Genomic DNA, 14723 nt, shown 5'->3' with positions numbered 1-14723 from the left:
TTTGTGAATTTGATTATCATAAATATCATAACTCAATTGTATGGAAACATAATTACAAAAAAATAATAATAATAATAAAATAAAATTATGAGCTGTTGTAACAATATGGGGTCTTTTGGGAAGTGGGTTATAATCTACTTCCCAGATTATAACCCACTTCACTCTCTCACAAAAAACTGATTATAATTAGCTTTTAATCAAATTTTAACAAAAAAACTGATTATAACCATCTTTTGTTTGGCTTTTGGTAATAACATAAATAAATTATTTATTCGCTTATTGATTTATTTCGATTACATTATTTTTCTATTTGTCTTTACGTTTTTTCGTAATAGGTAAAAAAAATCAACTTATAAGTCATATCCAAAACAACCTTTAGCCCATAAAAGATAAAATAGATTAAAAAGTCAAAATAAGATAAAATGTTACGTTCAACCAATAATCATTTTACTTTTTCTCTCACAAATATCACATTTAAAAAAAAAAAACCAAAAGTTTATCCGAAATAAAACTTCTTTAGCTAGACTAAAATAATCAAAAAAAAAAAAAAGGCGGGCTAAAATAGTTTATCCCAAGCAAAACCTTAAGGTATAAGTAGAAATCTCTTAAATTATAACTAAAATAATGTTATAATTAATATCATAGTAAATCATAACTAATAACACAATAAATCATAAGGGCATCTCCAACGGTGCATTAATTTTTTCATCAAATTTGAGAAAAAAATTTCTTTTATATCGTCTATTCCAACGGAAGGATTTGACTTTTCATCAAACCATTGGTTGACCGGCTAATGTAAAATTTTCATAGTAGGACAAGGAACAATATCAGTGACCAAAATGATAATGAGTTATCCAGGGGGTCGACCTTCTAGTGTAAATTTTTTACAAAATTTTTCTTTAATGTGGTCATCCGGGAGGACATTCGGTGGTGAAAATACAATGGTAATGAGCAGTGATTTGATGAAAGACACAAAACATCTTTAGTTTGGTGAAACATTTGTTATATTCTCAATTTGATACAAGTTTATAAAACCTTGGAGTATAAAAAGAGGGACTTTTTGGAAAAATTATTTATAAGTCCTATTAGGGAGACTTATGCTACATATGGTCATACTAAAAAACTTATGTTCCCATAAGTCCTGTGAGAAATTTGTTTACACATTTACCCTCAATATTAATTGTTAATATCATAAATAATAGTAAAACCATATATAGGAAATTGAATGTTACCATAAATTATATCTATATAAACGAAACGTAACGTAACGTGACACTTATACGTAACGTAACACTTATATAAACGTAACGTGACACTTGTGATCTATGATAACATACAATTTCTTATACTGGTGCATGTTACCATAGATCATATCTATATAAATGTAACGTAATGTGACACCTACATAAACGTAACGTAATGTAACGTAATGTGAAATTAAATTGAATGTTGCCATAGATCATATTTATATGAAACGTAACATGACACCAACATAAATCAGTAACATTTTCACATTCAATTTAAAAAAATAAAAACTCATTAAGTTTGCGAAATGTAACGTGACACGTTACGTTACGTTTATGTAGGTATCACGTTACGTTACGTTTATATAGGTGTCACATTACGTTTATGTAAATGTCACGTCACGTTACGTTTATATAAAATCTTATAAGATACATTCTTATTTAAATAAGATTTAAAATTATATAAGAAATTACACAAAATTTAATATCTAAAAAATAACTTATAAATAACATGCCATAATTTCTCTACTTGGAATTAAATTGATGGTTATGATCAGGTGACGCGAACAATAACCTTATTGCATCCAGTTACGTGCCGAGCAATCTCTCTGTACACCTACAACACTTATCGCCACGTGTACCCCAATAATCATACAGTTAATATGGGCCCCACCTCATACACGTGACACGTCTCCCTAGACAGACTACCTCTCCATGACTCCACGGCGTCATCCAATACTCTCCCGCATTATAAAGAAAAAAGAGACCGTCACCGTCTAAAACGACTTTTTTTTTTTTTTTTTTTTTTTTTGATCTGGTCTAAAACGACCCTCGATACCGCGAAAAAGCGCACAATACTTGGGTAAAACGCACCCACGGGAATCGATGTCAGTCATCAGCGCCCACAGTTCAGTGACCGATCGGAGGTTAAGTTCTCTCCTCAGACATCTCAACCCCTCCTCCTCCTCTTCTTCCTCCTCTTCCTCAGAAATGGATTCGATCTCTGCTTCTCCGACTTCGGGCTTCGATGCCAACTCTGTGTTCGCTCACGTTGTTCGCGCTCCTGAAGATCCAATTCTCGGGGTACTCCCTCTCTCTCTCTCTCTCTCTCTCTCTCTCTCTCTCTCTCCTGTTTCTCTCTTCGTTTTCGCGTTGATATGCAAATTCTGGTCTTTTTTATGCACTTTGTGAATCAAATTTTATTGATCCTCAAATTTCCTCTCTAATTTCTTCAGATTCTGATCTTTTTTTCTTTTTTCTTTTTTTTTGTATATTCGTGTTTTAATCCTCTCTCCCTCAACCTTGTGCTTCTTTTTTTTATCAGTGACGAATCGATTTTGTTAGTTCGTTGGGTTGATTCGAGTTTGATCGTCATTTCTCTCTCTCTCTCTCTCTCTCTCTCTCTCTCATTCCTGATATATATATATATATATATATACGTAAGCTATGGATCAACTTACAATTTTTGCGATTAGTTATTGTGCTACGACTCTCTCTCTCTCTAAACTTAATGATTTTTGGTGTTGTTCGAGGTTCCTGGATCGCGATCGGTTTTTAATGTTTGTTGTGGCTCAGTTTTTTGGTTGTTGTTTCATGGATCATGATGGTTACAGACTTTAGAGAGAGAACAAAATCAATGCAATGAAGAGAAGTTTAGATCATTTTTAATTTTTATTTATTTATTTATGGTTACAGATTTTAGAGAAAACAAAAAAGCGCACTTCGCTGTTTCATGGATCACTATGGCTCAGCGTATGCCTTTAGATCGTTTTTGTTGCTCATCGAATTGATGAAATGAAGAGAAGTTTAATTTGGATTTTGCTTCCCGAAAATGAAAAACTTCCAATTGAGCAAGACTGGCGGGTGGAAGTTTGTAAATTTGTTTGTTTGTTTGTTTTGGTTTTTGTTTTTGTTTTTGCTTTTTTTTTTTGTCACATCCAAATTAGGGAGCAGCCATACAGAGCATAAAGGAAACGAGTTTAGTGGAAAGTACCCACCTTTTAGAATTCTACCTTCAATTTTGTAGAATTAAATCTCAGGCATCCAAAAACGAACTTTATGATCACTCTAGGAAAAATCACTCTAAAAAAGATCCAGACTCTTCTATTTCATCTCAGGATCTTGGCCATTACCATGTCTATGCGTGAGATACAAAGCCTACTTAAAGAACACACAGATTACTAATTTTTAATTTATTAAACTATTAAGAATTTTAAATTGGCATGTGTTGAAATCTTGGTACTGCTCTATTATCTCTTTGTACCATATCTTTGCTTGGATTCAGTTTTGTCAGGTGGTCTTGATAGCTTGCTAACATCATCTATAATGAACAGGTGACTGTTGCATATAATAAAGATCCCAGCCCAATAAAGTTAAATTTGGGTGTTGGTGCTTATAGAACAGAGGTGAGTTTCTTGATTGTGTCATATGAATTTTATTGAATGTTTGAAAAATTAAAGGCATCACTGCAAATAAATATCTTGCTGCATTGTTTTAGAAATGTGCATGTATCTAGATACCCTCATGCTCATGCTCATGCTCATGCTCATGCTCATGCTCATGCTCATGCTCAGGGACTCTGCGTATCTTGAGCATGCAGGGCTTAGCACCTTGAAGATTGTGTTTTTAGCTTTTCGCTCATCATATCATGCCACATGATGGTATTTAGGTGCAGCTATCATCCGTATAGTGCCGCTCTTGTACAGCAAAGAGTGCAGCTCCTCCATACTATTGTGTTGGTGATATTTACGGCTTTGCCATTTACAATATTTTGGGATATGAAATTGTGATTTAAAATGGATTGTTTATTGTGATGGTTATCTACGAAGCAAGAAGTACAATTCCTTGGGAGCTGAATATGAGCTAGTGTGCCTTTATAGTTTGCACACTACGCAATTTTCATTCTAATGCAATTTTTTTTTGGCTGTTGGATTCATCGCATAACAGGAAGGTAAACCTCTTGTTTTGAATGTGGTGAGAAAAGCAGAGCAGATCCTTGTTAATGACAGGTGATTTATCATGTCATTGTAATCATGATAGGAACTTTTATGAGTGGTGATTTAGCTTAAATTTGCATGATATGCAGCTCCCGTGTTAAGGAATATCTTCCCATTGTTGGACTGGCAGATTTCAATAAACTGAGTGCTAAGCTCATATTTGGTGCTGACAGGTACAAAATTCAATGCTCTGATGTAATATTGTTAATCACATGTCATATTAAGTTGTGATAGCATATGAGATTGGTTTTTATAATAAGTTGATCATAAATCTGTTTCAATTTGTATATTTTTAAAGAAATTATGGTACAATAAAAGACTACTAAGCAAACAACATTTCATAGAATGATTTCCATATGCAAACCATATAGAGAATAATGTATTGCCCACTGAAAAAGACAATGGCAATAGAAAATATTGTCAGCAAGCGTAACGGAAATGCATTATATGCCCTCCACAGACTCCGATTTAGCGGGAGCTTCGTGCCCTGGGTTGCCCTTTGTATTTATGTGAGAGGAGTTAGTTTGAAAAGCTATTTAATGAAACCACATAGGAAACTTGAGGTTATGAGATCTTATAAATCTAGTAGTAATATTAAATTATTAATAAGATCCAAGCAGCAGAGGTGAACTAGGCTATGAGGAAGATGATAATAGGAAAACCTGAGAACTGGATGGACTTCCTATTGATATTTGGATGTGTTTGGGTGATGAAGGGGAAGTTTGGTTGACTAATTTGTTTAACAAGTTCTTGAATGCTTGATGAATGGAGGGAAAGTATGTTAGTTTCAATAGATAAAAACAAAGATTAGCAAATTATCGTGGTATTGAAAACTTATAAAATTAAACCTCTAGGATCGGATGGAATTTCTATTAAACAGGATATAAACAGGAATGAAGGTAGAGTAGAACTTCATGGACTGAGATATGTATGAGTGATAATTTCCAATACCTTGAATCAATTATTCACAAAGATGAAGAGATTGAAGAGGATGTGGCCGGTATTGATGAAATGAAGAAGTGCATCAAGATGTTATATGATTAAATTCATAAGTGTGGTGAATTGTTTGCCACAGTGGCATAGACTTCAGACTCTCTTTGGAACGTTGATTCAATGTTTGGCTGTTGGAAGTGTTCCTACAAATCTACCTGTATTTTCTTTCAGTTATTTGTCTACTTCTCTTGTACTTGCTGCATCATGTATATTTTCCTTTGACAATATTGCTTGTTGTGATGGGTTGAAAATAGCCCTGCTATTCAAGAGAACAGGGTTACTACTGTCCAGTGCTTGTCTGGTACTGGCTCATTGAGAGTTGGAGCTGAGTTTCTGGCAAAACATTATCACCAGGTTAATGGTTCTTTCATTTTCTTCATCTTATTTTTCCTCTTTTTTGTATAGAGGATTATTATTTATTTGAACCTACCGAACTTGTTTTATGTTGCAGCGCACAATATACATTCCCCAGCCAACATGGGGAAACCACCCAAAAATTTTCACTATAGGAGGGTTATTTGTGAAGACTTATAGCTATTATGATCCAGCAACACGTGGGCTCAATTTCCAAGGTTCGGTATAACCCTCTATGTATAGGTGTGATCTCTTTGGTATTAGCTTGCACATTGCAGTTTCATGTTTGACCATGTTTAGATGCGACTCTATTTATTGTTTTGTGTCAGAACTAGGATTAATTGCTACTGACCATTAGAGTTGGCCCAGTGGCCAGAGTTTTTTTTTTTGTTTTTTTGGGTGAATAAAAGGGAGTGGCCAGAGTTGTGTCCCTCAATAGGAGGTCATAGGTATGACTACCGCTCCCCCTCCAATGTTCCAGGAAAAAAAGAGATTAATTGCTACTCATATATCTTTGGTGACATTGATACTTGAGTTTATCCGATGTTTTTTTTTCTTTAATTGATAAATAGTTTCAGTTGGTGATTTACTAGAATATGTTTTTTTTGGGTGTTGTACCTGAGAATGTGAGTTTCCCCTCTTTGGGTATTTGTTGTGTATTTGTAAACATACATATATTATTATTGTTTGTAGATGTATATTTGTTTCTTATCATGTTATGATGATTTCTTTTTTGGGGTAATAGGCTTGTTAGATGACCTCAGTTCTGCTCCATCGGGAGCAATTGTGCTTCTTCATGCATGTGCTCATAACCCAACTGGTGTTGATCCAACACTTGAGCAGTGGGAGCAGATCAGGAAGTTGATGAGATCAAAGGGCTTGTTACCTTTCTTTGATAGTGCCTATCAGGTGGGCTACTGCAGAATGCATGAAGTAGTTTGAGTTCCATAATACTGTGGGGCCTAAAATGTATTCACAAGGGTAGTTATCATTCTTTGTTCAGTATGATTTTGTCTTCAAGACTTCGGTTGATGTAATTTTGACATTCTAGGGTTTTGCAAGTGGAAGTTTGGACGCAGATGCACAGTCTGTTCGCATGTTTGTTGCTGATGGTGGTGAATGCCTAGTAGCTCAGAGCTATGCGAAGAACATGGGGCTCTATGGGGAACGTGTTGGTGCCCTGAGCATTGTAAGAAAATTTATACTTTCTGAAACTCAATGTTCATTACTTCAAATTCTCGAAAACTTTTTTTCATAATTCTGCAATTCATACTGCTTTTTAAAAATTTGTTCCATATTCCTTTCATAACTGAATGATGCTTAAAATTCAACACTAATGTGCCTGGATATAGTGCTAGTGTCTCCTTCCAGAGAAATGATCAAATTTTCTTTTCCCTTTTTTTTTTTTTTTCCTTTTAAATTGGATCTCCTCACAATTTTCCATCATCTGAAAAACTTCACTCTTTACCTCAATTATAGCTTCTTCAAATATGCCTAAGAAATAAAAAAATGAGCTCAAAATGTCAGGCAATGGTTTATTGAAATTGTCTTTTGATCTGTCATTATTTAGTTGTCAAATCCATCCTTTTTTAAAGGATACAAATGTGGCTTCAGACGCAGAATAAGGGCACATAATAGGACCTATGCTAAAGTTAGTAAAAGTTTTGTTAGACTTGGATGAGATGCAATACTGAAATAATTTAGTGTGATTTTTTATTTTCTAACGCAACATTGCCATCCTTTACTCTCTTGGTTGTTTGTCATAGATTTCTTAACCTTCATGTTTATTCTATGATTGTAATGTCTAGCGAAATTTTCATTCTATAGGTTTGCAAGAATGCTGATGTTGCTAGCAGAGTTGAGAGCCAGTTGAAACTTGTGATCAGGCCCATGTTTTCAAACCCACCCATTCATGGTCCATCTATTGTAGCTACCATTCTCAAGGACAGGTACTATTTACACTAAAAGGTTTGGAATGCGAGTTGTTTTTTCATTGTCTTCTTCCTTTTTTATTAATTAAGAAAAGACACATTTAATAGGACCACATTGAGGGTGGTAATCTATCTTTTGATGTGGCTTCTCAGACATGTACAATGTCAGAAAACATAACTGACCTAATACTTCTCACTCTGTCCAAATCCAAAAGAAGACTCATATGGCAGATATCGATGTGGTTCTCAGACATGTACAATGTCAAAAAACACAACTGACCTAATACTTTTCACACTCTATCCAAATCCAAAAGAAAACTCATATGGCAGATATCTCATTTAATGACTGGTTCTCTGCTGATTTCATATTTCCTTTATCATTATTATTTTTATTTTATTTTTTATAATTATGTCAATTATGTCTGTCTTTGCTTTACCTGTAGCAATATGTACAACGAATGGACCATTGAGTTGAAGGCAATGGCTGATCGTATTATCAGCATGCGCCACAAACTGTTTGAAGCTTTACGTGCTAGAGGTAATCCAATCTAAAGTTTCCTTCCATAGGTTTTGTGGGCGTAAGATTACCTTTTCTATTCTAGTTTCAGTGGTGGTATTTCAAGCTTTGTTTTTAGATTTTAGTGGGAAAAGGGTTCTGTGATAATTTTGTCTTGAAGATTCAGAATACAAAAAGAAAAATAAAAGAATTGGGAAAAGTAACCTACTCTCTCAGAGCTTGGGGCAGATCTGCACTGAAATCGGGGAAGAGTTCTATGTTCAATCTTTAAATGGGAATACTGATGTAGAAATTTAATGTATAAAGAGAAATAGAGAATTGTATTATTGATTGATTTATGTTTATTGATATTACAAATGGTGAGTGGCTCATTATATAGGAGAGGGTGAGTGTAGTAGGTGAGGAGTAGGTGAAGTGGAGGTGGTAGTGGTGTAGTGGGTTAGGTTTAGTGGAGTAGGTGAGGTGGTAGTGGTGTAGTGGGTTAGGTTTAGTGGAGTAGGTTTAAGTGGGTGAAGTAGGTGATAGGTTTTAACAGCCCCCCGCAAACTCAAGGGGGATAGGAACTAACCAACTTGAGTTTGGAGAGAGTTACAAAACAAGAAAATACATAAAAATAAAAGAGGATAGGAGACACTGTATGGTCGTGTCAGACCATTGGTGAAGACACTGGATGGTGGTGTCATAACGTTGTAGAAGACACTGTATGGTGGTGTCATAACGTTGTAGAGGACACTGTATGGGGGTGTCATAACGTTGTAGAGGACACTGTATGGTGGTGTCATAACGGTGTAGAGGACACTGGATGGCGGTGTCAAACCGATGTAGAAGACAGTTTATGGGGTCATGTCGGACCGTTGTAGAAGACAGTTTATGGGGTCATGTCGGACCGTTGTAGAAGACAGTTTATGGGGTCATGTCGGACCCTTGTAGAAACTAACCGGAATCAATGTCGGGACAGTTTACAAAGTCTTGTCGGACCCATGAAGGAGTTAACCGGAATCAATGTCGGGACAGTTTACAGAGTCTTGTCGGACCTTTGTAGAAACTAACCGGAATCAATGTCGGGACAGTTTACAGAGTCTTGTCGGACCCTTGTAGAAACTAACCGGAATCTATGTCGGGACAGTTTACAGAGTCTTGTCGGACCCCTAAAAAGTCGCACCCTCAAAAGGTGTGCCTAATCTTTCAAAAGGCGTGCCATCAAAAGGCGTGCCCAATCCATAAAAAGGCGTGCCAGATATGATGGCGAGGCACGTGAGGGCCTTGGCTGGCGCGCTCGTTTGTCGGCAAGTGGCGCGCGATACGCGTGGCTGCCTTGGCTATTTAACCAAGGTTGATGCTGAGGCTGAAGCAGACAAAAAACTTCTGAAAATCCTCTGAAAAAAACTCTTCCTTTGCTGAGAGAGAAACTCTGTAATACTCCCTAACCAACCCGTCTCTGAAACACTTAGCAACATGGCCTCTTCTTCCCGTCCAGCTACCCAGAACCTGGCCTCCTCTTCCCGTGGTCTGCTCACGCTCTTTCCAGAACTGAACGAGTCCACAAGAGAAATAACTGGTGCGGTGGCCAGTGAACCTCAACCAAACACCTCTGGTTTTGCTCCGTTGAACTTTCCGATGCGGTCGGCAGAACAAAAAATGGCGGTGCAAACTGATATTGAGGCCAATCAGTATACTCTGAAGTCATGTGTGGAAACCATGACTGCGGTCACAAACTTGTCGCACCGGCTGCAGAGCAGGACAAATGAGGTGCAACAGTTAAACTCCCAGCTGGCTCTGCTCCAACGTATGTATAAGGATGCGCGAGCAGAGATAAGTGTGCTAAAGACAGAAAACAAGGAGCTGAAGCGGAAGGCCACCGTTATGTTCCGATTTGGAGGGCTGCCATATGCTGCAGTGGAGGAGCAGGATGGAGTGATCGTGCCCAGTGGAGTGGGAAACACGGAGGCAACACCGTCAAGGGCCGCCCAGGACGGAGGCAAGAAGAAAAGACCGGCGGAATAGGCGAAAAAGTGAGGTCGGTGGGTGGCCGTCTGCAGAAAAGAAAACAAATCTTGTGGTGTTGTGGTTGGTGTTGTTGTGGTTGTTTTTTTTTTTTTTTTTTTTTTGTTAAAATTGTGATCGGGGTTGATCCCTGAGATGAATAAAAGATGGTTTGGTGTGCAAAGCTATATGGTATGAATGGAATTTGAAAAAGATTAAAAAATAATGTGAAAGAAAAATAAAGAAAGAAATAATAAAAATATATTTGAAATCAAAATGAAAGATGGGGGAAATAAGGAAAGTGGTTTGGAGAAAATAAATAAAAATAATGGATTTTGAAATCAAACGGAGGAGAGAGAGGGGACAAGCCCATGTGAGAGAAAGAAGGGAAAAATGATAGCCGATGCACCTAAAAATAATCTAGCTGCTATCCACAGGCGCTTAGGGGAAGGAAATGGTAGCAAGAGACGGCCAACACCATATATGGCTATAGCAAAGAAATGGAGTATCAAGCTCAATGGGCTAGGATTTAGACCAGAGAGTAAAGCCACTGGTCCTGTTGAACACACACCTCCAAGGCTCAAATAATCAAAACATGCTTCACGCATTTCCTTCCTTGCTTGATCAGGAGATGCACAAAACACCTTATACAGGGCTCCAGTCATTCCTCCACCAGTTAAAGGATGACGCATGTTGAAAGCATCACCTATTAATAGTGCTCCAGGAGTAGGGTAAGGAGCAGCTGGCATACTTCTATTGGGCATTGTTCTAATACTTCCCTTATCAATTGCAGCTATAAATGAATCATGCAGCTCAGGTGGAACCTGGGGAGCCACCAGAGGGAAGCAAAGCCGAAGGCTGTAAAAGCGAAAAAGGAAAAGAAAGCTCCGGCTAAGACAAAAGCTGCTGCGCCAAAAAAGCCGCTGTGAAGCCCAAGCCAGCGGCAAAGGCCAAGCCAGCTGCGAAGCCAAAAGCTGCTGTGAAACCGAAGGCTGCCGTGAAGCTGAAAGCTGCAGTGAAGCTCAAGGCTGTGGCGAAGCCCAAACCAAAGCCGAAGGCGAAGGATCCTAACAAGAGGCAAATGAGCATGGAGGAGAAGCATAGATTGAGTGTTGGGTTGCAGAGTTTGCCCCAGGAAAAGATGCCACAGTTAGTGCAGATTATGAAGAAGAGGAATTCACATTGGCCTCAAGAGAGAGGATTTAGGCAGTGATGGGAAGGTATGTGTAGAAAATAAGCGGAATAGGTTGAGGTCCGGCGGGCGACCAAGGCGAGGTTGCCGCCCGCCGGTGAAACGAAAAATACTAAGTGCTTAACCTTGCTCTGATACTATGTAGAAATTTAATGTATAAAGAGAAATAGAGAATTGTATTATTGATTGATTTATGTTTATTGATATTAGAAATGGTGAGTGGCTCATTATATAGGAGAGGGTGAGTGTAGTAGGTGAGGAGTAGGTGAAGTGGAGGTGGTAGTGGTGTAGTGGGTTAGGTTTAGTGGAGTAGGTGAGGTGGTAGTGGTGTAGTGGGTTAGGTTTAGTGGAGTAGGTTTAAGTGGGTGAAGTAGGTGATAGGTTTTAACAACTGATCTCATTTTACAGGGAATCATATTCAGAGGAAATTATCATGAATGCTGAAGAACTCTTAAGAAAAAATAGCTTCATGTTATGTTGACTTTGAAGGTCCTTGAACCAATGCAATAGTGGATTCCATCCAAATTAAAAGGCCTTGTTTGGTTTGTTTTTGAGAGAATAATTTTGGAGACATTTTTTTAAAATTTTGTTTGGTTTTAGTGATTTTGGAAATTTTTTTCTAAAATTACTCTCTCATACACATCAATCAATCACTTTTTCTCTCTCCTCTCTCCTTCTCAATCACTTTTTCTCTTGCAAGCATCTACTCAACTACAACAAAATATCAAATCATCCCAACCTCCCATACTCCAAAACTATTTCCAAAATATACAACCAACCAAATCAAAAAAATTTCTAAACTCTCTCCCTTATCTCTCAAAACCAAACCAAACCAAACACAACAAAAGTCTCTCATGTTTTGATCTTTTGACTTGTGATTAGAAAATACTGCTGTGTCCTGGATCTCTCTTCTGATTCCTGACCAAAGTCATCACTCTTGGTGGCATAAATGAGTATCTGCATTCGATTCTATGATTGTGAAATTCTTATGTTTACATGTGTATTTTTCTTTCACGGCAGGTACACCTGGTGACTGGAGTCACATTATCAAACAGATTGGGATGTTTACTTTCACAGGGCTGAACTCGGAGCAAGTCGTATTCATGACCAAAGAGTACCATATCTACATGACATCTGACGGGTAGCAAGATTTATTCCACGACTTAATTATATTGAAAAAGAAAAGGAAAAAAAATCACATGCAAGTTAATATATGAGCGTATATGGAGTTTTTAAATGACTTGTCTGGAAATTTCTTACATCATATCTAGTGCTGGTGAATACAATAATTTCATATCCATACAATGCTTTAGAATACTCGAATTTCATCTTGTGTTTCAACAATTGAACGGCATCTGAATGCATTCTCGTGATAGAAAGCAAATGCATCCCTGAATGTTTTTTTAACAAGCTCGTATTTGAATCCTGCAGGAGGATTAGCATGGCTGGCCTGAGCACCAAGACGGTCCCACACCTTGCAGATGCAATACATGCGGCTGTTACCCGTGTTTAAATATTTCATATGGTAAGTCTGTTCCCGTCTTATTAATTCTGATGGAGTTCAGCACCTTTTTTTGTGATAGTTTTGTTGTAATAATGACCATCTCAATGGCTTGGGGTAGAAAAGAAATGTATGATTCAGGTGACTTGGAGTTTCTGAACTCATGTTGGAGGAATTTTGAACAACTTAATTTATGGCATTTCCATTCAATATTAGTTTTTATCCCTTAATTTGTGCGAAAGTAGAAATACATCTCTCTTTTGTTGTGGTTGCATATTTATGGATTATAAATTTAGATAAATTAAATATTGTGGGAGCCGAATATAAATATTCAATTTCAAACTGAACCTGCCAATTGAGCCGTATGAGGCCAAAGCCCATTGGGCTATGGATCATTGCCGAATAGGCATTGAGGCCCACATGGGAAGTCGAGTTAGAGATATTCAGGCCATGTGCCGAAGTTGAGTAGTCCAAGATAATCGGAAGGGTCTTGTTGGACCAAAATGCTGGCTCATTCCATAAAAGCAGGATAAGAAGGTTGGACCAAGGGGGGAGAAGAAAAGAGACTATTAAAGAGGAAAGGACCTGAGGAAAGAGTATGTGTAAATACCTTGGATTCCAAGAAATATAAAAACATCAGCTACTCAAACCTAGAACTGACTAGACTGTCGGAGTGTTAATTTTGGCACCACCAATCAGAGTTGTTTATCTGTTTTAGGTGACATTGCAAGGATCTTTCAGGCTTGTCTAGATCCGAGGAGTATTTTTAAAATCCACTTCCTCACAAATATAAAAATGAAAGCTATGCACAAACCCATTTATTTATGGGTGAAATGCTATTAATTTCAAAATGTGATATTGTGAACTATTTAGTCTTTTTTTTTGTACTCTTTTTGGAATGATTTGAAGAATTTTACATCCTTTTGAAATGTTTTGAAGAATCTCACATCTTTTTTTTAGAGTATTATGTTAGAATATTACGTTTGAAAAAAATACACTAAGAAATTTTTTGTGTTACATTAGAGTATTGCACCAAAGATTTTTTTTTTTTTTTTAGTGTTATATTGGAATGTTACGTTTGTAAGAAAATATAATAAGAAGTTTTTTTAAAGTGCTATATTGGAGTGTTACGTTTGAGTGATACATATTGAAATTCGAGAAAATTGTTAAAAAGTCCAAGTTAAAGAGCGTATAAGCCATTAGATTTAATGAATATTTTTTGTTGGTGAGGAGAATACCTTCTGTGAAATAGTTTGATGAGAAATTATTTTGTTAGTTTTGGAATATATTTTGTTTCTAATTTTACCCTTGTTGACTTTTTTTATCTGTTGACTTTTCATTGACTATTTGTTTAAATTATTTTCTATCTGTTCAATTTTTTTTACCTTATCTGTTCAAATTTTGTGAGTTTCTCTCTCTATCTGTTCAAATTCTGTGGGTTTCTCTCTAATTTTTCATATTCATTGAAATTATTGAGCTAATTTTTCTTTTATGTTGAAATTTATTTTTATCTATTCAATTTTTTGAATGAACAGATCGGGGTATAACCTACCTTAGTCAGCTTATTTATCTGTTAATTTTTTATTTTTTTCTTATCTGTTCAAACATTCATAGCCACTGCTCTCTCTTTCTTCTTCTTTTTTCTTCTTTATCTGTCTCTTTCTGTCTCTTGTAATACACACATTACAATCACAAACAACATATACAAAAGTGGGAATGGAGTTTCAAGAACACTGATTGGATTAACATTCACAATCACTGTTCTTCTACTTTTTCGCACTTGCTTTTTCTGTATCTCATCTTTGGCTTCTTTGTTACCTATTACATACACATAATCCATATTGCTCACTCAAACAAAAAAAATTTATCAAAATCAAAAACGATTTTACAACAAAAAATTGAGAGAACATAGCAACAAACTCATCAATAGATCAATTTAAGAACATAACAACACTATTCAAATGAAAAATCTCTCTTATACACCCACGCACACACACACACATGTGAAAAAT

At 36.6% G+C, this 14723-nt stretch overlaps 1 protein-coding gene across 1 annotated transcript; it reads left to right on the top strand.

Moving 5' to 3' along the window:
• The first annotated feature begins 1777 nt into the window (after window positions 1-1777).
• ASP3 (aspartate aminotransferase 3) lies at window positions 1778-12926 on the top strand. The gene is made up of 12 exons (XM_028269008.2): window positions 1778-2327; window positions 3578-3649; window positions 4191-4252; window positions 4330-4413; window positions 5488-5587; window positions 5685-5805; window positions 6333-6496; window positions 6639-6776; window positions 7415-7536; window positions 7962-8056; window positions 12231-12351; window positions 12642-12926. The coding sequence occupies exons 1-12, from the start codon at window positions 2130-2132 to the stop codon at window positions 12721-12723; spliced, it is 1359 nt and encodes a 452-aa protein (XP_028124809.2). The 5' UTR covers window positions 1778-2129; the 3' UTR covers window positions 12724-12926.
• The last annotated feature ends 1797 nt before the right edge of the window (window positions 12927-14723 follow it).

Source organism: Camellia sinensis, chromosome 13 (genome assembly GCF_055761805.1).
Source record: "Camellia sinensis isolate YWXY chromosome 13, ASM5576180v1, whole genome shotgun sequence".
NCBI lineage: Eukaryota > Viridiplantae > Streptophyta > Magnoliopsida > Ericales > Theaceae > Camellia > Camellia sinensis.
Note: the sequence above shows the minus strand (reverse complement) of the source record. Positions and strands in the feature narration are given on the sequence as shown.